This window comes from Osmerus mordax, chromosome 25, assembly GCF_038355195.1.
Source record: "Osmerus mordax isolate fOsmMor3 chromosome 25, fOsmMor3.pri, whole genome shotgun sequence".
NCBI classification, from domain to species: Eukaryota; Metazoa; Chordata; class Actinopteri; order Osmeriformes; family Osmeridae; genus Osmerus; species Osmerus mordax.
Window position 1 is genome coordinate 7,922,781 of NC_090074.1, and position 26,408 is coordinate 7,949,188.

Sequence of the window (26,408 nt, forward strand, 5' to 3'; positions counted from 1 at the left end):
GCTTGTTTTTTTTCCACAGGTACACTTGCACTTATAGCAGTTCATGTTCTTTAATTGTAACATGCACTTATGGTTCTTCCCTTTGGCACTTACTTTGGTTGTTCACAATGTGTGCTTCATGTTTTGGCTACTCGCAATGTTTTGTGGCTATCTTGTTGTTATGATCAGTGACCTATGCACTTTGTAAAGCTTTCTCTTGGAAGTCGCTTTGGATAAAAGCGTCTGCTAAATGAATAAATGTAATGTAAATGTAATATACAGTAAAGCTACAAAATGATATAGCGTTAGTTAACTAACTTGTCCGAGGTTAGTAGCTGGACGAAGGAGAGTTAGTACTGATCCAGAATTTAATTTCAGCAAGGCCAGTTTTGTATTAGCTCAAGTTGAGGAAACAGCCGTGGCTGAAGTGTTTGGCGCAGACATACAAAACAAATGCGCCTACAACAGAAATTGTGTAGGCGCATTTCCAGAGAAAATAAAATTAAGATACTGGGTCTTCAGAGGCTCAGATGAAGGAACTGTAAAAAGATTTTTGTTTTCCTTTGTACATCCAAACTGAGCAAATGTAATGCTTCGTTCGTTTGCAAGCCATGTCTCTCGAGGATAAAAACACTTGCACGGTCGTAGCTCAGTTTCTTATGGGCGGGCCAGATTCTCTGGGCGGGCAAAGCAGAGAGAGGGGAGGTAACCTTCCTTTTTGTTACGTCACAAAGAGGAGATTTTCAAACAGAGCAATTGAGCTTTCATTTTCTGAAAGGCGGAGAAGAACACCCAGGGCTTGGTTTACACCGATCAAAAATTCTAGCCACTGGGGGACCAAAGGCAGGCTAGGGGAACTCATATTAATGTTAAATAACCTCCTAAAGTGAAGTTTTCATGTCATTTCACCTTTAAGAGCTTAAACTCAAAGACAGACTACTAAGAATTAAAGACTGCAGTCGTTTCAGTGAGGCCTTCTAACAGACCAGCCTCCACATACTGTTTCAGTGAGGCCTTCTAACAGACCAGCCTCCACATACTGTTCCTTGTTCACTCCAAACCCTTTAGAAACCTACCGTATGTTCTTCTGTTCTCATGGACAATCAGCTCTGGTTTAAACTCCTCTGGTATAACCTTAAAGTAAAAACATAGACAGTATATTGTTATAGATGTACTAGAATAAATTGTGTCAGTAGTAAATGTTTATTAAAATGTTAAATAAATGTATGTCAAAAATATTTGTTGGTCTTCTATATTTTTTACTGAAACGTGAACGTGGAGTAACTGTGTAGGAGATTAGGACAGCCCTGAGAGAGGTGGCGTCTAAAGCTGGCCTGCTGATCACCTGAGAAGAGATTGAGAAGAGAGATATAAAGAAAAGGGGGAGAGAGGCAGAAAAAAGAGGCAGAGGTAGAGAAAGAGAGAGAAGAAGAGAGAGAGACAAGGTTGTTTGCAACATCATTGTGTACTGACTTGCCCCACAACATCAATTACTAGTCCCTTCAAAACAACGTTGTCCTTGACAAGAGCATGAGTACAGTTTTAATTCGACTTCTAATCTAATCTAATTCAACATAAATGTCACAGACAGTTTGCGTCTCACTGACTGTACTGTTTTATGTCATCTGTTTACCTGAGGGTGTAGATGTGGGATCTGGGATTGGATCTAGTCCAAGAGAGGAAACCAGGGATTCACATTGGATCTCTGGCGGTTTAAGTTCCTATAGTTGGAGAAGGAAAAACATTGTTTTATGTTGAGAGTTTCAAATACAGTAAGTCTATATATTCACCCCAAAATGCCAGATAAACATTTCCTCACCATGTTTATTGCTGTGTCCAATATTGGATTAAGGAAAGATGGATAGTATGGATAAATACTATATTGGAATGGGTCTGTTGTCTCTTGGTCTCTTACACTTAGACTTCCGTCTACGGGAGAAGGAGGGAGGGAGAGAATGGGGGGAGGGGAGATAAGGTAAAGGAGGGGTTGGAGGGGAGGGAGGTAACGGGAGGGAGGTAACGAGTAAGGACTCTCTCTACCTTTCCTTGTTTTTCCTTGTTCCTAATTTTATTTTGAGATTAAAGTGAGTGAGGTGAGGGGAGGAGGGGGAAGGAGGAGGAGGGGAGGTTACCTGAAGTTGTAGGATCTGACTTGAGTGATTCAAAAAAGGCAAAGGGCGAAAGCTGCAGAGAGGGGGAGATTAGGGGGAGAGGACTGATGGAAAAGGCAGGTGAGTAGTCGTAGTGACGGGACCAGTAATCGGAGGGATCTATGGGGGGGACCTGAGAAAGAGACAGGATATTAGGCTTACTTACTACTGGAGTACCAGTTGTGGCAATGGCAGAAGCAGGGAGGACTAGGGGTTTGTCCTCCTTTAAATGTTATCTTTTTCTTTCTTAATGGTAATAATTTACTCTACGAGCTGGAACCTGCATCAGACAGCTGGAGCTTCTCTGGATCCCTCTGGTCTACATGCACACGTTTGTTTTTGTATTTGTATGTATGTGTGTGTAGCACATACATATGTATATTCCAACCCTAAAACTGCCTTGAAGTTGTGGGGCCCAGCAAAAGGTAGTTTCAAGTTTACAAGGGTAGTTAAACAGGACCATACACACACACAGTCACACACGCACACACAAACAGACACATTCACACACATACATAGATCTAACTGAATTTAAGTGGTTAGTGTATCTGACCGGGAGTCAAGTGGCTGAGCGGTTAGGGAATCGGGCTAGTAATCCGAAGGTTGCCAGTTCGATTCTGGCTGTGTCAGAATGACGTTGTGTCCTTGGGCAAGGCACTTCACCCTACTTGCCTCGGGGGAATGTCCCTGTACTTACTGTAAGTCGCTCTGGATAAGAGTGTCTGCTAAATGACTAAATGTAATGTAATGTAATTACCTGTATCCAGTAGTACAGTATCTAAAGTCCTACCAGTGTATGTTGTCTTACCTTTTTCTTGATCCCCTGTAGGGAGATCCTCCTCATTGGTTCCCTGCAGACAGGAAACAGTCACACAGTGCTCCTCCAAACCCCCCCCCACCCCACCCCATCACCTCCTGTGCTACTGACTGAAAAACAGGCAGTCTGTATCTGATCAGCGTCATGGAGGCTCATTGATCCTCTACATATTTACTGTTTAGTAACAGAGACAGTGTTCTGTAATTAGCTGTTGTTCTCAGTCTCTCTCACCCAGTGTGTTTAGAGGAGCTGGGTCCTTCACCAGACACCCCAACCTCTGTCTTCTCCTCAGGGACATCCTCCATCTACACACACACACATACACGCACACACAGACACACACACACAGACATATTCCGTTCTAACAGCATTATAACTTAAACCTAGATTTATGATTTATATGTCTCTAACTCAACCCAGATCTTTCCAATCTAGAGACATGCGCGTTCACATAAAGAGGCGGTGTTTGCACCGTATGTCCAATCCCAAACATGGACAAAAGAGCCGCATATTTCATGCAGGAGGAGCAGACAATAATCTTACAAACTTTGTCTACTCCTCCTGCGTGAAATATTGTAATACAAACATATCAGGAATACAGACATATAATACAGGAAAAAATCAACAAAGTCGCTGCTGCCACGCTGGCAGAAAATAGCAGACGCTGTAAATGCGTAAGCTACATGACTTATTGATATCACTGCCCCAGGCACAAGATGTGACCATAATTACACTTGTGCATTCCATAACGTTAAACTTTTGTTCCAGTATTATTTTAGTTGCAACCCTGGCAGTGGCAAACGATCGTGGGAGCAAATAAAAAATAAATATAAAAACATAATTCAAAACGGTAAGTAGCAGTAGGCAATACTTGCACATATTTTAAGACCAACAAGTACAAGGCTGAATTGCCTGAGTCAGTCCCTTTTGTAGCATATTGGTATACAAAGGGCCTATAGAACAATGAAATTGCTTGGAGCCAACAGGAAGAAAAATGAGGCAAAGAAAACTGGAGGGGGCCCTCCTCCACAGGACTTCACTCCTGCTGAGGAGTTGGCCCTCTCCAGCAATCAGGGTCGCCCCATGATGGAAGGAGTGGAAGGGGGCATTTCTTCAGACCCTGGTGGCAGCAGCTCGGAAACCCAGGCATATGTATGTTTCAAGTAATCTATGTGACCATGTTCATTCAACAATTATTTATGAATATTGTAGGAGTGAAATGTATTACTGTTCTCTGCAGTGACAGGAAATACAGTGGTGTTGCTGCCACCACCCACTGTCGTCCCACTGTGCCATACAGAGGTAACAGAATAGTCATACGCCAGTATGTATGCCATATATGGTTGCTGAATATTGATCAAATATGCCATTTACTTTTTCAAGTGGAGGTCCTGGATGATCAGGAAACTGTGTCTGCCTGCTCTATACTTATGAATAATTATGTTTTTTTTTTTTAAGAATAGAAGTATGCAGTGGTATAACGACATCTCTGACGTTGATAACAAACCAAACCGTTTAATAATCGGTTGAAAATTGAGCAAGTTATGGTCATTTAAAAAGTACATGTAGCATCAACACAATGTTTTGGGTGAGCGAGTTGACTGTAGCAAGATGGCCACCATGTGCGGACATTCTAGACTCCGCCGTAAGACATCTAGTCTTTCTATGCACCCCTCCTCCCTGTCCCAGTGAAGAAGGTGAGCAACATTGTGTTAACAACATGCCAGTTAGCATCATTCAAGGGAGTCTATGGGGATTTCTCTGTCTCTCTTGCTCTTTTTACCATAACAAAAAAGGAAAATAAATATTTATTAATGACAGAAACTCAAACTAATTATTTTCTCACATAATGACCTTTATGAAATAAAAGTTTAAACAAAATATATACTGTCTGTACTGGATGCTGGACAGTTGGAAACAGTGAGTAGCTTATCTGTGGAGGTCTTTCGTAGCCCAAACACAAAGTAGGATGCGGATTTCCTCCGTCGGCTTTTTGTCCACAAAATGAAATGAGTACACATACGATACAGTGTTTTGGGTGGTCTCTTCAAGGCTAGGTTTTTCATCTACATTATTTTGTATTCCTCATCTGTTGGCAGGCGATGGAAACTGTACCGTTTGTCACAAGAACAATCCCTTTTTGTTGTGGGTGTGTGTTCAACACTGTCGTTGAAGCCACAGATTTAGCTAAATCTGGTTGTTAGTAGGCCTACAGCCGCAAACAGCTCAATAGGTAGCCTACCAGAGCCCCGCAATGACATTTTATAACAATAATAATAACAACAATATAAACTAGAGAGGATACAATTTCTGGTGAAATTGTAGGGTGTGCTTGCTTGCGTCGGTTGCACAGGGGTCTGTATATTTTATATAAAAATGCATCGAGCCTACTTATTATTTATAAAGATTACATAGATTTAAAAGCATCTTTTTTTTGCTGCTCATTTACAACTCAAAATACGAGTGAAGTGTAGAATGAAATATGATGTCTTCTCATTTCCCCTGCAAGAGGCAGCTGACAGGCTGAATCAAAACGAATACATTTGGCAGACCGGTGTAAAAATTGACCTAATCTCTATGACTTAAACGTCCTTTTAAGTTGTCCCTTCTCGTGATATTTTCAGGCATTTAGCCTACTCATATTGCATTCATTCATTAATAAAGAACCCCCTTTGAAGATTATTCTACGACTTTACCGGCAGAAGATAGAATCGCGATTCAAACAGTACCATCTGCTAACTGAAAATATGCCCCCAAAAACGTAAATAAGCTTGACATTTATTTAGTGGAAAATCGCTCATTCATAAAAAGCTCACTGGTAGCGATCATTGTCAGTAACAACGCAAAATGCGATATAGCCCTGTGTGGAGAAGCTGCCCCGGTAAATTCTACTACTACAGTACAGTACTAGACTACTGCTGTGTTCGTCTTGGTAGCGATTGCGTTGGTTGAATTCGATTTAACGTTCCGTTGTACGGTTTAGACTGAAATTAATTATTTTCATGAACAGATTGACAAAGTTTAGGCTGTGGCAATGAAGTTCAGGTTAGTAGTCAGATTGTTTCAACTATTGAAAGCCTTTTGAGTAAGGGGAGTGCCGAACATGTTCTGTCGCCGTTTGACTTTGACTTGAACAGCTGAGGAGTTATTGTTAGCTACTCACAGTAGTGTCTCGGGTAGGCTACAGCGTTGCAGTGAGCTACACTGGTTTGAAACCACAGGTAATGGTAATTTCACCAACAAATCGTTTACTAATGTCAGAATAAATCATACAACGAAAATGTATATGTGAGGGATGTTTATTTTAACGATTGAAAACAGATACATCATAGACCACTGTAGTATGTGTTGCCCGGGCAACACAGGCTAATGTCATGATGCTAATACTTCAGTGAAATAGTAGACTACTGTTTCCGAAAGTAGATGTACTTCCTTAATAATATCAGCTTATATTGTACATTACACATCACAATTGTGTGTCATATCACAAAGTAAAATGAGTAAATAGTTATCACCCTGGCCTCTTTTCTTCTGGCGTTTCTGCAGCTGCCTTGCAGTAAAGCTATAGTTAGCCTAGCTATCCCCCAAGTTAACAGATGCTAAACGAATGTTCTGCCAAAGGTAGTCACGCGTGTTTTCGTGACGTTAGTGACGCAGTGACGTTAGTAACGTCAGTGACTGTGGCTAGCAAATTAGCCACCGTTAGCTTCACTTTTCGCCACAAAAACTTAACTTAAGCCTAAACCATGCAACAGAACGTAAATTCCAATAGAAGCAACTCAATCGCTACCAAGACGAAACTTTTGACACCTACGTTGTCTATGTAGGCCAAATATTGACTGAGTTTTAGGGGGGCAAAAAGAATAATAATAATATATATGTGAGAGAACAAAGGTTGTGCCCTTGCCGAAGGCAAAGCACACCCAATGACAACATATGTTTAAAAACAAACCAGTTTTAGTGAAATTATAGTTTAAATTAATTTAGAAAGAACTGTTGACGGCTGGCTGGGAGTAACGTATAGCAAACCGCAACTTCTATGGGTGCAACCTAATCATTTCTACAGTAGACCCCCTGAGAATAACAGAGCTGCCAACTCTCACGGTTTCGCCATGTGACACACGCATTTCAACCATTTCTCACGCCACACATTGTATATCTCACGCTGAAAAGGCAACGCCAAACAAGTAGCCAAGCTAACATTGTAAACAGTAACGGACGAGGCGCAGGTTAACGGAGTGAAGCATCATTGACGCGCTAACATCCGCGTAAACTCGCCTTAAGCTCGCAAAAGCTTGCCTAAGGGGGGGGGGGGGGGGGGACGACGACTACCAAATCTCACACCAAGGTTTTTGGAAAAGTTGGCAGCCCTGGAATAAGGTGGATATTAGACATTCTCTGATGTTTCTTTCTAACCCTAAATAAACGGGACCTGTGTCAACATTTTACACTTGAACTTCCCGGTTACGGCTACACGAATCTATTTGTGTTATGTAACCTGAATAGTAAAACAGCCGAACGCAAGATCCCTGCAGCAATTCAGCGTATGTGTAGGCTATCGTAGCCTACTTAGCGTGAAGTAGCCTATATTTCCGACTTTAGACCAAATAAAAAATAGGTGCCAGAATTAACATGAGTCTCCCAACTCTTGATTTAATTTTTTGGGTGTGTAAACGGCCAAATAGCTTTGTGAAACAACCCCTTAGAACCCGAAGGCCTGGTTTAGCCTATAAACACACTTTATAGAACAGGCCCCCGTGGAGCTAACTGGAGAATGTTTACTAGTGTCTACTAGTTTAGTTAGTAAGCATCCTGCACATCCTCTCGTCAGTCTCTCACGTATGGCAGATTCACCTGGTGCTGCAGATCAGTCAATTAGGCTACACAACACTCCGCCTTCAATGGCATGCTAAACACGCAATAATAATATCTTGGACGATACGGACGTTGAGTCTTACTATTAATTCATTCAACGCCGTTTCTTATTTTATCGTTCTGTAGCCTATAGTTTGTGGAGAATTCTTAGGTTTTTCCATCTAACATTTTACTTAGACTATGTTTGTGTGAATAGCACAGCCTAAATTAAACCAAGTAGGCTATGTGAATGGTTTAGGTGCAGGACACTTCACCTATTTCCTTTAGACAGCCTAAATATACAGACGGGGAAATATACCAAGGAATATTTCTATAAATGCATGTTACATATGAGTTGTAGCACATAACGCTGCTGCGGCCCCACACAGCGAGTATACGCTATAGCGTCCTCCCTTTAAACGCTGCCTGCCACGCCCCCAACATGATTACAACACAGCTGTTTGTGGAAAACATGACCCTGCGGGCCACACGAACGTTCACCTATTGTTTTGTCAGAGGTTCTGAAGGCAGGACCCGGCCAAAAACGCGTTGTGTTGGACTACGTTCCTTATGGGGTTTCTGATCGCTGTACTTGTTTAGCAACGTGTGGGACTTGTTGCGCTGGTTCAATCCTCTTTGAATGCAGCTCCTCTCCCACTCTGGCGAGGTGCGTTATGTGACGATTTTGGGACAGAAGCCTTTAGCGGCAGGAAGAACGTGTGGTCTATTTGACTCATTTCAAGAATGACAATAAGGTATGATTGCAGAAATAATTTGGACATGTTAAACGACCCATAGACCACTTGTGATAACTGTATCAGTTAAACCGAAGTTGGACGTATTCAGCAGATGAGGAAGTGTGTGACTTCGGGTTCTAACTTCTACGAGTCCTCTTGAACCTCGCCGTCGTCCCGTGGCCTTCCAAGCCCCCTTTGATAATCAAGCTTGCCTTTACGAAGCCCTGGCGGTGGAGGCGAGCCTCCGAACATGACCTCAGACAGAGGGAATGCGAGTCACGGGCTGGTCTAGTTCCCACGAGCTAATGTGGTCTCCTGTTTACTTTCTCTACATTTATGTGCTCCTGTGGACTACGCGCGTAGACGGACTGGCTGACTTCTCAAGTAGGCCTACGATGTGTTTTGATGATTGAGATAAGACAGTTACTGTAATGATGAGCATTATGCCAAATATTATTCACATTGGGTGATTGGATTATGTACATCGTAATTATGAAAATACAGAGATAATAAACGATATCTCTGATGATATGTATTTTGTCACTCAGACTATCTATCAAGGATAATCACAAGCCACTCTACGCATGCTTGCGACGGACATGCAGTTCGTCTTTTCTGTCCGCGTCACTCCACCATCTCCATCCAGTCTGCGTTCTACGGACGCGGCGACTCTGCTTTCTGCAGCGATCCCAGGGAAAGCGCGGACGCAGTTGCAGCCAACCACAACTGCTCGACTCTGACTGCGTTGCAGGCGCGTCTTTTTAATAGGGTTTGGTTGGTTGGGGGTGGGGGTGGTACAATGACTAGTGTTGTAACCTCGCTCTAACAGTGATTCATACAGACAGACGTAACCTACAGTAACAACTTAACCTGAGCACTAAGCACGAGTTAGAAATCCTGGCTTCATTTTCAACCTCAAATTCATTCACAAATGGATTAATCAATTAATGATTAGGCTACACATATCCATTAGAGATATGTGTGTTAGTGAATTTAGGCTATAACTCAACCAGAGCAGCCAACTCAGATAAGGAAATCTGGCGACAACTCAATTGTCATTTGAATGTATAGTTTTGATAAAGTATGTTTTTCTCCCTGGTTCAGAAGGTGCTGTCAGAGTGCGAGGGCTTCAGATCCTGCAAGCTCCCAGTCAACCACCAGGTGTTTGGGAGAGACCCCTGTCCAGAAACCCCCAAGTACCTCAGTGTAACCTACATGTGCAAGCCCAGTGAGTACCTCAGACTCCTCCCAGCCTCTATTCTCACTCTCTCCTCTCTTTCCTCTCTCTTTTCTATTCTCATCGCTCTCTTCTCTCCTTTATCTGTGGTCTTTTTTAAAGTAGCCTGTGGGCCTCACTGGGCTTGCATGAAGTGAAGAGAGAGAAAAAGAAAGCTCTCTCTCACTCACGCACACACTCATGTACACACTCACACACACATTGTCTCTCTCCTCTGTTCAGCGGAGCATAAGAGCCTGGTGGTGTGTGAGGGGGGCATGCTGCTGTTGCGCTGTAAGCCCCCCAAGGTGCTCCTGGTCTATGCTGCCATCTACGGGAGGGGGCGGGGCCAGCAGGACATTTGCCCCAGCCACCCAACTGAACCATCTCCTTTCGGTGAGTCACGTTCTCACTGACACTTTCACTTATGTTTTTATTACACACACATTAACACAGACATTTTGAGGACTCACAATTCAGTACTAAACCGAAAACTATCCCAAACCCCAACACACATTTTTTAACACTAACCCTAAGTCCCTTAATTAACCCATAGAAATAGCATTTGAGGACCAACAAAATATCCTCACAAGTTAGATTTTCCTGAGATTACTAGTTGAGGGACTTGAGTTTCTTACAATAAAAAGGTCAGTGCACATATATACCCCACACACATGCATGTACTGTTCATACAAAAACATACACCACACGCGGACATATTTTGGTGACAACACCCCCCCCCCCACACACACACGCACACACACACACGCACACATACGCACAGTTGGCTGAATGTGTTTCTCTGTGTGTGTTGTAGACTGTTTGAATCACGAGGCTGTGCATGCAGTGTCACAGGCCTGCCACAACACACAAAGGTGTGAGATAGCGGTCAACAATCAGACCTTCAGAGACCCCTGCTTTCCAGGAACCAGGAAGTACCTGATGGTACTCTACTCCTGTGGTATGACTCCCAATAAAAAACATTTACATTATGTTGGACATTTGATTCATTTTGCAGATGTTTATTGTGAGGCAATATGCCACACAATAGTGCATATTGTGGAAAGCCAGAGCGTAAATACAGAACAAATGAAAAGTTGTTCTTTATTAGAACAGATTATTGTTGAAGAACAGATTATTTTATAACTATAATAATTAAATTGAGAACATGAATGTTTTTACATATTTATATAGTGGAAGTAGAGACGGTCTTTGAAAGAGACTTAAAACTATAAATTAGAATGATACGTTGTGTGGTGCCTTGTAATGTCTGACCATAGAATTGTTGGTAGCAGTGCATGTTTGGGACTTAAGGCATGAGTTAGTATTGTTATATTAGTGCCAACAACCCAGAGAGAAAAATTTCGTGGTAAAAAAATAGAATTCTGGCTTTGCTTCTGGGGCCCTCAGTGGATTTCCTGTTCAACTTCCTACAATTGATCCGAATGCCAGGCTTTTGTGTAAGGTCATCGACTGACTTTGTTATGAGAATCGTCATTGGGGATTTGACTTGAGCTTAGTGCTGAAATGTGCTTTGATGGGCCACAATCTTGCATTTATACACTAAACAATACCAGCTTTCCTGGAGTCTGAGTTACCAAAGAGACCAGAAAGCACACTGTGTTTGTTTGTCTGTAGTCTAATCCTCTTAAAAACTCATTATTTGAGGAACCCACAGAGGGGGTGTACTTCTAGAAACACATAGCAAGTTTGGATATTCGCAAATGGGTCCAGAAACTCTCAGTTCATTTTCGATGAAGGGTCAAAGGGTGGTAGTGGTTAACGGGCACAGACCAAAATACCTCATGCAATTGGATACAATTGGATAGATACAATACAACCAATCAGAGCCAGGAAACGTCATCTTGGTTGTTTACCAAAATGCCTCAAAGGCACTCTTGTATAGTCATCGTATTAAACACAGAATTAGATAAAGAATTCTGATTGGCCCAACCAGATTCTGTTTGGAGGGAAATATGTTTGAAGGGGAGGGTGGCCAGACTCCAGATGCATTAACAATGCGTTAATGCATAAACAGTAAATTCAACATTAACTGGTAGATTGGTATGGTTCCCAGGCTACAGCCAGTATCTTAATCCCTAAAATATACCACCTCTCTCTTCATCCCCCTTTTCACCGCCCCTCCATCTCTATCCCCCTTCCCTCTCTACACCCTGTCTCTCTACTACCTATCTACCCCACTACTCTCTCTACACCTCCCTCTCTACACCCCCTCTCTCTCCATCCCCCTCACTCTCTACCCTCACTCACATTCCACCCCCCTCCCTCTCTATCCCCCTCCATCTCTAACCCTGTCTCCCTCTCTATCCCCCTCCACCTCTACCCCCCATCCATCTCTACCCCTCTCCCTCTCTATGCCCCTCCATCTCTACCCGTCTCCCTCTCTATCCTCCCCCCCCATCTCTACCCCCACCCCTGTCCTTCACCAGTCCCACATACGTTGGTCAGAGAGGCAGACCCAGACATTATCAGGACCACCTCACCTCCAGGAGCAGGGATCCAGGAGTGTAACAACCCATTTTTATCTACACTAGCACCACACTACACTGTGATATTTACACTTACTCCAGAATAGGCCTTAATATCTACACTAACAACACACTACACAAATATTTACATTATTATCAAAATACACTGTGATATAATAACACCAAACTATACAGTGATATGTACACTAATATGGACTGTATCTGCTCTGTGAAAACAGTTGTTAACCTGTTGTTATCCTCTGACAGCCTCCCCTTCAGACCTGGCTACTTATCCCAAGGGCTCCAGGCGACCAGACAACTCTGCTGTCATGATGAGCAACTCCCTCATGACTTATGGCTACATTAAAGGTACACACACATTCACACACATACACACATGTTGGAAAGATGCCCGTATCCAACTATCCCAGTTATAACATGTCCTTCTGTTCTCCAGAGCACCCAGAGACTGCAGCGCTGCTCTTCACCTCCAGCGTGTGTGTGGGTCTGCTGCTCACCCTGCTCGCTGTGTCTGTCAGAGTCTCCTGCAGAGGGCGCTCATGCAGAGACCAGAAGCACAAAGTCAGGACTCCCAGCCAGACACACAGCAGCGAGGAAGAGGATGAAACAGACTGTTCCTTGCTGTCAGACTCGGACAGGAAGCCAATGTACTGCTGGGAGGAGGTGGCCTATACCACTGAGGCAGCGGAGCAGTTGGAGAGGATAGAGAGGAGAGAGCTGGTCATCCAGGAGATCTGGATGAACGCCTACCTGAACGGAACAGCCATCTGAATGTGGTAACTTGGGATTCCTTGGCAACCTGACTGATATTCCCACATTCATCACTGCCATCCTGGTTCTGATGCTCTGTATCAAGGCATTTATGTGCAGAACAATTTGTGTGGGTGTTGTTTACAGTTTGTTGAGGAAATGTTCTTTAGAACATACATTGGCCTTCTTCCCAAGGGAAAGATCTGTGACTTTTTCCATAACATTTTACCCTTGTCCTCCTCTCTGGAACGCTCATGGTGAGAACTCTAGAACACCACCTCCTCTTTGGATCCACCCAACTTCCTAGCGTTAAACAGTGTTGGGTTTCCACGACAAGTGTGCCAGAGGCCCGGACAAAGAGAGGAAAGGTGTAGCATCCTTCTCTGTGGGCCTGATCCAAACTCTGAGTCATTCATTCTTCTCTGCGGGCCTAGGGCCTGCATCTGAGTCACCCAAATAGTTCAAATTCAAAACCCTGAAGTGTAGTAACCTAGAACTCAATATAAGTTGTATGAACACCAGAACACCCAGAAAAATGTATGGACTACAGGCACAGTTTTGTTCGTTTATTGACATTGTTGTGTGATGTGAAATCAGCATAAAGTTGTCTTCTGGGAATGGCTTAAATAAAGATGAGTAAGAACAGTGACCAGAAATTTAATGTACCAAAGTCATTTAGAGTCAGAGTATGGCTATCCATTCCGTTAAGGCATTAGTAGCTGCACACAGAAGGCTGTAGCACAATTAGATTCAGTGGTTATAGATCAACGCAGTGATGATCTATTTGCTGTTGTTCATCTAGGGCCCCATTTGATGTTGGTGAGGCCCTGGAACTGTCTCTTTAAGGCCTGTCTGTCCGACCAATCAGAATTTAAGTGACTGTCATCTTCCGCCTCATCCAGTTTCTGCAACAGAACGAGAACCAAACAAACATGTTTAATGTGTGCAACATACAAACAACACACAAATGAACAGTCAATAGTGAAATGGAAGACTTGGGTTAGGGTTAGTAAATAATAAATGATCTCGAGGACGGTATTTAATGTACTAGTGCACAGTGTCATCTTCCGCCTCATCCAGTTTGTACAACAGAACGAGAACCAAACAAACATGTTTAATGTGTGCAACATACAAACAACACACAAATGAACAGTCAATAGTGAAATGGAAGACTTGGGTTAGGGTTAGTAAATAATAAATGATCTCGAGGACGGTATTTAATGTACTAGTGCACAGTGTCATCTTCCGCCTCATCCAGTTTGTACAACAGAACGAGAACCAAACAAACATGTTTAATGTGTGCAACATACAAACAGGGGGTGGGGGCTGGAGAGGGAAGGGGATTGAGAGTGCCGGGGGTGGAGAGTGAGCGGGATAGATAGGGAGGGGCGGTGAAAAGGGGGGTGAAGACAGAAAGAGAGAGGAGGTATATTTTAGGGATTAAGAAACTGGCTGTAGCCTGGGAACCATACCAATCTGCCAGTTCATGTTGAATTTACTGTTGATGACCTCACATCTTCACTAATCTATACTGAAAGTATCCGCTTTATATTGTTGTTGTGTTAGCTAGCCAGCATTTCACCCATAAAAGAAACCCTTGAAAGCATTCTGATTCAATGTTATGCTAGCAGTCAGCACTGCAAACTAATTGTAGCTAATAACCATCCAGCTATACCTACTGAAATAAACCATCCATTTTAAATATAGTTTTTTTCTAAGTTTGCTAGTCAGTATTTCATCAGTAAAATTTTCTCTGATTTTCTGTATCGCACTGACATGAATAATGCCTGTTTCCGGTTGCTATATACATATTGTTTCGGCTCGCGAAACTAGCTTAGTGCAGCTCAGTTAACTGTGTGGGTCCTGGAGTGTGTCATGGTGAGGGGGAAAGGGATGACTAGAGGACCAATCAGATTGAATGGGCTGGGATGAGTTGCCATGATGCCCGTGGAGGCACATGAAAGATGGGGATTGTTTTTTTAAATGTCGAAATACTGATCTGAATAACGTCAATCGCGGGACTGCACTTCATTGAATTATTAAAAGGACACCTGCGGAATTTTGAGTGCCCGGTTCTCGTTCTGATAATCGTGGGAATCAAATGCAGACACACAAACAGAGATTCCTGGCATTATTAGAGAGATGTAAATGTTTGAGTGTTTTAATATAGTATAAAGTCTAATGTTGAATAGCAAATGAAGGTCGAGAATATGGTCTGTCACGTCAGGAAGTCACCTTGAGTTCTTCTTGTCTGCGGTAGTAGTGCATCATCATCTGCTTCTGCTGCTCCTCGCTGACCAGCGGCTCCCTCGCCGGCGCCCCCTGGCCTCTCTGGAGGGAACAGCAGGACATGAGCTCACAGGTCAGCGGACAATGAGAGCGTTCACTTTCCACTGCGTCAAGGTTTCACAACGCAATCAGATTGAATTTAAATGAAATACGTCCCATCTCACTGCGATTCAATGCTTCTACATTTTAGTCAAAAGAATTTCAATCACATTTGGATTCAAATGAGTAGAAGCTATTTTGGGGCATTTTGTGTAGCTTTGAAAGGTGAGTGTGTACACATCTGGATTGTACTGAATTGTAATAGAATTGATCCCAACTTCCCCAAAAACATGGCCCTAAGACAAGAGCACAAAACAGCTTCATAGGGATATGTGGTCCGGACAGACAGGAGAGGGTGGTGGAGGGCTCACCTTTTGGATCTTGACTACAATCTTGGTCTTGTCGTTTTTGCCGAGGTAGTCCAGCAGCTTCTTGCCCCTCTGCAGCTCCTTAGCTGCCCACCACAGCTGGCATTCCTCCTCTGGGATCACCTGGAGGGAGGCCTGGGGGGAGAGGGAGAGGAGGGGGGAGAGGGAAGGGAAAGTGAATGAGAGAGAGAGAAGAAGCAGACACAGAGAAATAGATGTAAAACGACATTTTTTTTTTTGATTGCTCAGATGCATTGGTCAAAACTGAAGCCATGTTTTCGAAACTCTTCACAGTCAGCAAAACAGAGTGTACGTGGACCAAACTGTGACTCATTTTTCATTGCTTTCACACAAAATGCATTCAATGACCACATTTTCCAAAATCCATTAACTATTGCAAATGTTGTGCATTTCTGAAGTAACCAGACAGAAATGTATTTAAAAAAATCTATTACTTAATATATAATTTAACAATATTGAATCATTTGAAACACAGCTGATTGTTATTTCAGCAGTTTTTTGTCTCATAACCAAACAGACAAAAGGGTAACTGCAGACTGTGTGAAGAGTTTTTAAAAAGTGGCTTGAGTTTTGATCAATGCATAAGCAATCGAAATAAACTTATGTGTGGTTAGAAACAGATGGTGTGTGATCCAGAACACAGGTCTTAACCCTTGTGTTATCTTCGGGTCATTCTGACCCACCGTCGTATTGCGACAACTTTCCCACATACAAAAACAAAGTGAAGCATTTTCTTTTAACCGTTGGGCTGTCTCAGACCCCCCACATTGCGAAGGTTAAAAGAAAATAATTTGTATTTGTTTTTGTATTGGGTAAAATTGGGTAAACACAACGATGGTTTGTTATGAACCTTTGGGTCATGTGACCTGAAGGCAGCACAAGGGTTAAAGGTCCAGGCACCTTTAACCCGAGGTACCCCGCCCTCCCCCATTGAGGAAACACATGTACACATGAAAGCACGGGCAGTCAACAAACACAATTTGCATTGCATGGGACATTAGGATATTAATTTCCATAATAGTGTTTTGTAGTCACCTGCGTTCCAGAAAGGTCTTCCTGGTTCTCAAACTCCATCCTGATTGGATCATGGGGGGGCAAGCCCATTGGATACACGATCATGCCCGCACCCTTTAACTGGTCCAGGGCCTCCTTCACCATCTCCATAGTAACGCATACATTAGCCTGGGCTTGTTTCTTGATAAACAACAAAGACAAACACAAAACGATGGGAAAAAAGAAAAAACAACCTGACCCGTTTCTCTGTTTCAGGTTGTGAGTTGACTACTCTTATTCACAAGAGAAACACAAGCTTACAGTAACATCTGGAGGGAGGTTTAGTGTGGCTGTCCATAAAATAACTCACTTTTGAGATGAGTGCCTTGGCCTCTTCCATCGTTTTAGTTAGCACCTCCTTCATCTTGTCATTGGGCGCTAGTCGGAGAAACAGTTTTAGGATAGTGTCAAGTCTACAGTGTGCTTCGATGAAAACTCAGTCTACTATCACCATCACTCTTAGCTAGCGACGGTAGCTAATCCATGCATGCGTTTCAAGCGTTTGTCTGGTTCCCACCGTGCCCGTTCCTCCTCCCTATTTCGTCCTTCTTGAAAACCGCTCCGCCGCTGGGCACACACCTCTCCTCCCACTCGTCCTTCAGTTTCAGGTCCACCAACTGTTCGTCAGTCAGCCCCTGCATGTTGGGCGGCAGAGTGGTTCCATGATCCGCTAGCTCTGATATTTCTGGGGAACATAAGAATGGATTTAGATAAGTTATCTTGTTGAGTCTCAGCGACGTTGTTGCGAGTTAATTATGAGTACAGTAAACAATCATCTTCAGTTCAGGCTCCACAGTCACCTACCCGAGCATATCCTGTCGACTTTCAGTCTCCCGTTGTAGATAGCAGCGACCTGCTGGATGACCGTTTCTACCGGGACATCCACGGTGGTGTTAAACAGAAACTGGCTCTCATCACCGTGCTTCACGTGCATCTGGACCATTTTTCTGAGAAGTAATAAAACAACAACGAATGTATGAATGCTACTTTAGTTAGACTCGTAAGACCTGACGGGTTAACTGAGCAACGTTCTTATGGCGCTTTTAGTTAAGTTCTACGCAATTTTATGAACAAGCAAGTGCTACTGCAACCGGCTAGAAAATGAGACTAGCTACTCTAGGACCTCTGAGAAAGTCCTGGAAAAGAACGTTACCATAGCAACATCAAACACAGCATTTTCTTTTCCAAGAGACAAGCTAGCCTCCTGACTGTCTGGCTGGTAGTGGTTACAGTAACAATTCCAACTATTTATTTAAATCACACCAACATAAGACAAACCAGGCTATGATAAGATGATATTGCAAAAAATACAGTAGTTACCTAGGCTCGTATTGTGAGAATGTGAGAGAGCTGTAACCCTCCAAATGTTGACTTCATGAATCACATTTACTTCCTGGATGCGTGCACACGCGCTACGCAGTGCACGACGTACGTTAGGAATTACGTTGATCAAGTGCGTGTGAAAGTTATAGCATTTGCGGAATGTGACTAGACGTTAGTGTGGAAGAATCCCCTTCAGCAGCTTCGAAGCTAGAATGTAAATCTCTGAAGTGAGTTTCAGAAGGATGATGACCATCTGTAATATCTCCACTAGTAGAGCTACTCTAGCCGTTGTGTGCAGATTACGGCACTGGATATGGGGTCATTTCAGGTTAGTCAAAGTTTCCCTCTTTCTGACGTGGCTGGGTTTGGACATCTCCAGACTGTTCAATGAAAGTATGAAACATAAATTAATAAAAACGTTGTCCACTCGTTCGTAACAAAAATTGCCGAAGAGGTATTGGGCAAATTACATATTTGTAAACTAGGTGTACTGTTGCACTTCTTTGTCCCCATCGATACGATTTTCCCCTTGCTTCCATGTGGCCTTTAGGCTACTGTATTGCTAATCTAACAAGCATTCTCAAGAAACTGAGTTTGAGCAGTACAGTAGGCTACATTCCTTTACAACGGGGGGCCGGGGGATGATGGCGCAAATTGGGGGACCTAGGAGGAGTGAAGGACTGTAATTCTTTGTGTCTATTCCAATATGTAATGATGGTATTCGATGACACAAATCTGTGTTCTAGAAAGAGTGGTCTGGAGTCGCAGAGGTCCGATATTATCAGCTTTAATACAGCAGTTGGAAATCAACAAGTACAGAGCTCTGGGGTTGTCTACGTTTCCCTACCTGCAACAGAGTTTGGATTGGTTCACGAAGTCCAACTCACTGTCTGTCCCTGCCCCAGCATATATTATACAGTGCAGTAAAACAAAAAAACACAAGAAGAGGGTTGAGCTTGTTCTCCTGTGCAGCAGGGAGTTCTTGCCGACGCGTCCCACCTGCTCGGGTGCCGTCTCCACCCGGTTTCAAGGTTGTTTCTGAAAATGAAGAGATAGAGACACAAAATACAGCCTTTTCCCCACACTCTGTGGTCGAGACTCGTCTGGATTGTTCCTCTTTCTCCGCCTGCACCCATGACTCCCCCCGCTCTGTGTGAGACACAATGTTTAAGCCTGAGCACACTTTTAAGTTCATAAGACTTAACTTTAATAAGCACAATGCAAAAACGTTAATAAGCATAATACATTCTTTAGGAGGTATGTAGCCTACCAGTAATGATAGTGCTTAAGTGCTAAGTCTCAAAGAAGTACGACATAGAGACTTACATAAGAGTAGTCAAAGTTTAACTTTATTGTCATGTGTATTAAAAATACAAAAATACATGTGCTCGGGCTTTCATTGGGGTAACACTGACGTCATCCCTGAAAAACAACAAAACCATCAATAAGCTTTATAGATGCGTAGGCTATGCGTTATACACATTACATACATATTCATAGATATTATATACACAACATACAGTACACGATAACGTCAGGTAACATAATGCCAAATTCAAATGAGTGCGTCTGCTGTTCAGCAAACTGTCTGCCTGTGGAAAGACAGTGGCACCCAAATGCCCTTCACAGTGTTCTAATGTAATGCTGTAGTGTACTGCATATTATGTATATGAAGTATACATATAATATATCATATATGTAATATGTGTATACAGTGAGGCTGGTGGAGATATTGGGTGGTTGGGCTAAAAAGGTATAGGCTATTCATTCATCAATAGTTCACGCTGCAGAAAATGCAGAATTACATCCGAGATAAGTTGCAACAACAAAACTAGAGAGGGTACAATTTCTGGGGAAATTGTAGGGTGTGCTTGCTTGCGTCGGTTGCACAGGGGTCCGTTTTTGAATGACATTTTTACAACTGATTTATGTATATTTTATATGAAAATGCATACTTATTATTTATAAAGATTAAATAGATTTAACGGCATTTTTTTTTGCTGCTCATTTACAACTGAAAATACGAGTGAAGTGTAGAATGAAATAGATGTCTTCTCATTTCCCCTGCAAGAGGCAGCCTCATCGTTGAATCAAAACGAATAAATTTGGCAGACCGGTGTAAAAATGGACCTAATCTCTATGACTTAAACGTCATTTTAAGTTTTTCCCTTCTCGTGATATTTTCAGGCATGTAGCCTACTCATTGCATTCATTCATTAATAAAGAACCCCCTTTGAAGATTATTCTACGACGTTACCCGGCAGTAGAAGATGGAATCGCGATTCAGACAGTCCCATCTGCTAACTGAAAATATGCCCCCCAAAACGTAAATAAGCTTGACATTTATTTAGAGGAAAATCGCTCATTCATAAAAAGCTCACTGGTAGCGATCATTGTCAGTAACAACGCAAAATGCGATATAGCCCTGTGTGGAGAAGCTGCCCCGGTAAATTGTACTACTACGGTACAGTACTAGTAGACTACTGCTGTGTTCGTCTTGGTAGCGATTGCGTCGGTTGAATTGGATTTAACGTTCCGTTGTACGGTTTAGGCTGAAATTAATTATTTTCATGAACAGATTGGCAACGTTTAGGCTGTGGCAATGAAGTTCAGGTTAGTAGTTAGATAGACTTTTGATTAAGTAAGGGGAGTGCCGAACATGTTCTGTCGCCGTTTGACTTCCTACAGCTGTGTAGATGTTTTTGTAGTGTCTCGCGTAGGCTACAGCATTGCAGTGAGCAACACTGGTTTGAAACCACAGGTAATGATAATTTCACCCACAAATCGTTTACTTGTAATGTAATGTCATAATAAATCCTACAACGAAAATGTATTTGTGAGGAATGTTTATTTTAAAGATTGAAAACAGATGCATCATAGACCACTGTAGTATGTGTTGCCCGGGCAACAGAGGCTAATGTCATGATGCTAATGCTTCAGTGAAATAGTAGACTACCGTTTCCAAAAGTAGATGTGGGCCTACTTCCTTAATAATATCAGCTAATATTGTACATTACATTTCATAATTGTGTTTCACATCACAAAGTAAAATGAGTAAATAGTTATCACCCTGGCCTCTTTGCTTGTGGCGTTCCTGCAGCTGCCTTGCAGTAAAGCTATAGTTAGCCTAGCTATCCCCCAAGTTAACAGATGTGAAACGAATGTTCTGCTACAGGTAGTCACGCGTGTTTTCGTGACGTTAGTGACGTAGTGACGTTAGTAACGTCAGTGACTGTGGCTAGCAAATTAGCCACCGTTAGCTTCACTTTTCACCACAAAAACGCAATTTCTACTTAAACCATGCAACGGAACGTAAATAAAAATACAACCAACGCAATCGCTACCAAGACGAACCTTTTGACACCGCCGTTGTGTATGTAGTCCAAATATTGACTGATCCTTAGGGGGGCGAAAATAAATAATAAATAAATAAATAAATAAATATATATGTGAGAGAACAAAGGTTGTGCTCTCGCCGAAGGCTTGAGCACACCCAATTATATAGCCTACCTATACCTGTTATAAGTGCTCTACAACAATAAGCTACTATAGATAAGTAACCACAAGAATAGCCTGATTAATTTTACTTCAACCAGGCTGCAGCCGACACGACAGTAGGCAACACATATGGCCAATCCATTTGTTAAAATCTTGATATTGATTTGGGGACAATGACAAGCCATGTCTCCTCCAAAAAGCAAGCACGGAAAACAGAAAAGCAAATTTTCAGCTAGACTTGCCCTTAGCCAATCCTTTCTTTCCGACCAACTTCGACAAAACGTACGATTATGACGTTTGTCATTTTTAGTTATTTGACCTACCTTTGGACGGTGTGCCCCCGTCGCTTGACCTCTTCTTTCTGCCTTTTCTTCTAAAGATAACAAAGAAAACGGATGACAAAGTAAAGGACCCACCTGATCCAAAATGATTGTAACACCAGCCATCTCAACAATCACGTTCTCCACTCTATCACACACTACTAGCATACTACAGCTCCACTAGCACCTGACTGTCTATACCGCTGTAGTTGGTCAAAAAACGGCGTCTGTGAGCTGAATTAATTTAGTCCAAATAGGCAACACGTCATGAGAGCGTGCCAGACATTTGTCATTCACAAGTCCCACTCTTGTACAGTAGCACCCCAGCTGTCATTGGTCAAAAGTCAGTGGCCTGTGGGCTGAATGAATTTAGCCCAAACTAGCAGCAAACCAAGGGGGCATGTCACAAAACCTGTCACACACTATGAAGATGAACGTAGCTGATGCGTTTGGGCTGGAAAAAATATGTCCATTTAGATCCCATGCCTATTTAGCCCATTTAGAAGTTGTTTTTTTCACAAAAAATGTCTCGACTTAATTGTAAAAGATAGAGAGGGCTTAGCCCTGTTAGCCCATTTATACCAGCCGCCCCATGTGTATAATGTACTATCTATGTAGTCTCTAGTGGTTTTTATGTTTTGGGGGGATGATGAGACTTACTGCTACAAACCTTCTCATACCTATTGTACAAGAGCATTGTAAGAGTCAGGTGGCTGAGCGGTTAGAGAATCGGACTAGTAATCATAAGGTCGCTGGTTCGATTCCTGGCCGTGCAAAAATGACGTTGTGTCCTTGCGCAAGGCACTTCACCCTACTTGCCTCGGGGGAATGTCCCTGTACCTACTGTAATGCGCTCTGAATAACAGCGTCTGCTAAATGACTAAATGTAAGATCCTCCACCATAACACACCATTTAAGAAATGTTGCTTGTCAGTGTTTGTTGCAACATTTGTTTCCCTCTCTCCCTACATCTCTCCCTCATTATCTCTCCCTCACCCTGAATCTGTCTCTTTTCCTACATCTACCTCCTCTCTCTTTTTCCATCTCTATTATTAGCACCTACAGCACTGCGGCAAAACAGAGCAGCAAAGGTTGTTATGGCAATGACCTCCCCACAGATGACCTCGGCCTGCCAGGGAGTCGGGTCAGGGCTCTAGAGGTCAAAGCCAACCAACTGGAGAAGCAGGTCAGAGACCTCACAGTAAGAAACATGCCTCTCACACAAACAGTTATGTAGTTTGTGGATGTGTATACTGTCTGCTACCAATTCTTCAATGTTCTTTTTCAATGTAATGTTAGTTAAATGTGATTTTTAATAGCTATTTCATCTAGTTTTCTGCCTTCTCTTAAAATGAAACATTTGTTTGTGTCACAAAACCCCTTCACTGACTTGTAACTGTCATACAGCATTCAAACCAAACATCTTATAAGCATTTAGCATCTGTGTGGTTATTTTGTGTTGCAGGAGCGATACAACAGAGCCATGGCCGATTCTGACTTGGTCCGCAGAAGAACACAAAAGTTTGTTGAGGACGCCAAGTTGTTTGGTGAGGCCGGAGGGAGAAAGAGTTCATCCTGCACCAACAGTGTGGCTTTGACTGAGCTCTGGGATTTGTATAGTATTTACCGTAGTCAACTGACAGGGGAGTGAAGCCAGGCAAGAATAATGATTAGATCAAAGACACTGATATTGCAGTTGCAAAGTGTCTCTGAGGTATGGTCAGCAAAACAAGCAGAGAAGTGAACAGCTGTCTCAATCACAAACTAGAGAGGATACAATTTCTGGGGAAATTGTAGGGTGTGCTTGCTTGCGTCGGTTGCACAGGGGTCTGTATATTTTATATAAAAATGCATCGGGCCTACTTATTATTTATAAAGATTACATAGATTTAAAAGCATCTTTTTTTGCTGCTCATTTACAACTCAAAATACGAGTGAAGTGTAGAATGAAATATGATGTCTTCTCATTTCCCCTGCAAGAGGCAGCTGACAGGCTGAATCAAAACGAATACATTTGGCAGACCGGTGTACAAATGGACCTAATCTCTATGACTTAAACGTCCTTTTAAGTTGTCCCTTCTCGTGATATTTTCAGGCATTTAGCCTACTCATATTGCATTCATTCATTAATAAAGAACCCCCTTTGAAGATTATTCTACGACTTTACCGGCAGAAGATAGAATCGCGATTCAAACAGTACCATCTGCTAACTGAAAATATGCCCCCAAAAACGTAAATAAGCTTGATATTTATTTAGTGGAAAATAGCTCATTCATAAAAAGCTCACTGGTAGCGATCATTGTTAGTAACAACTCAAAATGCGATATAGCCCTGTGTGGAGAAGCTGCCCCGGTAAATTCTACTACTACAGTACAGTACTAGACTACTGCTGTGTTCGTCTTGATAGCGATTGCGTTGGTTGAATTCAATTAAACGTTCCGTTGTACGGTTTAGGCTGAAATTAATTATTTTCATGAACAGATTGACAAAGTTTAGGCTGTGGCAATGAAGTTCAGGTTAGTAGTCAGATAGTTTCCCTACTGAAAGACTTTTGAGTAAGGGGAGTGCCGAACATGTTCTGTTGCCGTTTGACTTAAACAGCTGAGGAGTTTTTGTTAGCTACTCACACTAGTGTCTCGGGTACAGTAGGCTACAGCGTTGCAGTGAGCTACACTGGTTTGAAACCACAGGTAATGGTAATTTCACCAACAAATCGTTTACTAATGTCAGAATAAATCCTACAACGAAAATTTATATGTGAGGAATGTTTATTTTAACGATTGAAAACAGATACATCATAGACCACTGTAGTATGTGTTGCCCGGGCAACACAGGCTAATGTCATGATGCTAATATGTCAGTGAAATAGTAGACTACTGTTTCCGAAAGTAGATGTACTTCCTTAATAATATCAGCTTATATTGTACATTACACATCACAATTGTGTGTCATATCACAAAGTAAAATGAGTAAATATTTATCACCCTGGCCTCTTTGCTTGTGGCGTTTCTGCAGCTGCCTTGCAGTAAAGCTATAGTTAGCCTAGCTATCCCCCAAGTTAACAGATGCGAAACGAATGTTCTGCCAAAGGTAGTCACGCGTGTTTTCGTGACGTTAGTGACGTAGTGACGTTAGTAACGTCAGTGACTGTGGCTAGCAAATTAGCCACCGTTAGCTTCACTTTTCGCCACAAAAACTTAACTGAAGCCCAAACCATGCAACGGAACGTAAATTCCAATAGAAGCAACTCAATCGCTACCAAGACGAAACTTTTGACACCTACGTTGTCTATGTAGGCCAAATATTTACTGAGTTTTAGGGGGGCAAAAAGAATAAAAATAATAATAATAATAATAATATATATGTGAGAGAACAAAGGTTGTGCCCTTGCCGAAGGCAAAGCACACCCAATAAGGCTGACATGGCAGTTCCATGTCAGCGTTATCCTATTATCTCTCTTCCTAGGAGGGAGACAGAGGTAGGTCCAAAATACCCCTTGACCTAGCCCTCTCTCCAGAAATTTGCCCTAAATACCCCTTGACCTAAGCACTCTCTCTCCAGCATGGCCATAAAAAGCATCCTCTCTTCTGACCCCCTAATTTCTGAATAACAACATGGTATCTTCCACTCCTCTCCCACAGGGATCCAGAGCTTTTGTCGGGACCTGGTGGATGTAGTTGACCTATTGGAGCAGACCACTAAAGAGGAACATGGGGGTCATGACCAATCCACTACCAATAAGCAGGGAGATATGGGTCAGACTACTGCGCACTCACAGGGGGGAAAAGATGAAGGCCAGAGCCTGGACCATATCACTGCACAAGCACGGGGAGAGGGCCTGGAGGTGGGCCAGGACCAGACCGGCAGGGTGTCCAGGCAGCTGGCCCAAGTCCAGGCCAGGCTCCAGGAGGTCTTCACCAAGCACGGCCTGGAAAAGATGCAGCCAATAGGGTCCAGGTACGACCCCTACCAGCACCAGATTGTCTGCCACACAGCTGCCCACCAGGAGGTGGAGCCCTCCACCATCGCAGTGGTGAAGCAGGAAGGGTACACCCTCCATGGACGCACCATTCGCCACGCCCTTGTGGGTATCGCTGTGGCAACGCAGGGGAAGGGGTTGAAAGGTTCTGATTAGTGTTGAAAATTCCAGAACCAAAACACTCCTGAACCTGTTCTGGTACTTTTGCCTTTAAACTGTTCGGAATGTAAGTGTTACCCAAAAGATTATATGAAAGTGAAAATTCTAAAGTACATATTTAGAATGTTTTCTATTCAACACCATGCACTTATTTGAAGGTGATTATATGCACTTTATATGTTTGGATCAACCTTTTCAGTTCTGTATGAATCAATCTTTGGCACTGATACCAATGTGACCTTTGTGTGGGTTATACCACTATGTGGAGTGGACAATAAAGATCTACATAGTATTATATGTATGGTTTCTCTGTGTGTGTGTTCGTGCAAGTCAATAAACGATCCAA

At 42.7% G+C, this 26,408-nt stretch overlaps 3 protein-coding genes and 1 long non-coding RNA gene across 7 annotated transcripts; 2 read left to right on the forward strand and 2 right to left on the reverse strand.

Annotated features, from left to right (window-relative positions):
- Positions 1–1,062: 1,062 nt before the first annotated feature.
- On the reverse strand, positions 1,063–3,221 carry LOC136933823 (uncharacterized). Its single transcript, XR_010874842.1, has 5 exons — positions 3,178–3,221; positions 2,920–2,980; positions 2,112–2,262; positions 1,613–1,700; positions 1,063–1,324 (listed from the first exon to the last, which is right to left on the reverse strand). It is a non-coding gene; the product is annotated as an uncharacterized lncRNA (long non-coding RNA).
- Positions 3,222–8,326: 5,105 nt separating this feature from the next.
- Positions 8,327–13,583, forward strand: eva1c (eva-1 homolog C (C. elegans)). The gene is given in 9 exon segments (XM_067229351.1): positions 8,327–8,817; positions 8,819–8,921; positions 9,086–9,288; positions 9,642–9,765; positions 9,997–10,149; positions 10,571–10,714; positions 12,204–12,281; positions 12,510–12,611; positions 12,700–13,583. Coding segments are annotated over 9 exon segments (1,272 nt in total). The 5' UTR covers positions 8,327–8,787; the 3' UTR covers positions 13,035–13,583.
- On the reverse strand, positions 13,566–18,187 carry cfap298 (cilia and flagella associated protein 298). 2 transcript variants are annotated; one of them, XM_067229358.1, is made up of 8 exons: positions 18,104–18,187; positions 17,588–17,730; positions 17,301–17,468; positions 17,094–17,161; positions 16,766–16,924; positions 15,713–15,844; positions 15,249–15,344; positions 13,566–13,918 (listed from the first exon to the last, which is right to left on the reverse strand). In XM_067229358.1, the coding sequence occupies exons 2-8, from the start codon at positions 17,724–17,726 to the stop codon at positions 13,808–13,810; spliced, it is 873 nt and encodes a 290-aa protein (XP_067085459.1). In that variant the 5' UTR covers positions 17,727–17,730; positions 18,104–18,187; the 3' UTR covers positions 13,566–13,807. The 2 variants fall into 2 exon arrangements, with proteins under 2 accessions (XP_067085459.1, XP_067085460.1); XM_067229359.1 differs by lacking the exon at positions 13,566–13,918 and adding an exon at positions 14,224–14,274 and having other exon boundaries at positions 18,104–18,168.
- Positions 18,188–18,251: 64 nt separating this feature from the next.
- Positions 18,252–26,359, forward strand: grpel2 (GrpE-like 2, mitochondrial). Of its 3 annotated transcripts, none has more exons than XM_067229360.1 (4): positions 18,252–18,434; positions 22,981–23,125; positions 23,390–23,471; positions 25,566–26,359. In XM_067229360.1, the coding sequence occupies exons 1-4, from the start codon at positions 18,349–18,351 to the stop codon at positions 26,057–26,059; spliced, it is 807 nt and encodes a 268-aa protein (XP_067085461.1). In that variant the 5' UTR covers positions 18,252–18,348; the 3' UTR covers positions 26,060–26,359. The 3 variants fall into 3 exon arrangements, with proteins under 3 accessions (XP_067085461.1, XP_067085463.1, XP_067085462.1); XM_067229362.1 differs by having other exon boundaries at positions 22,981–23,110; XM_067229361.1 differs by having other exon boundaries at positions 22,990–23,125.
- The last annotated feature ends 49 nt before the right edge of the window (positions 26,360–26,408 follow it).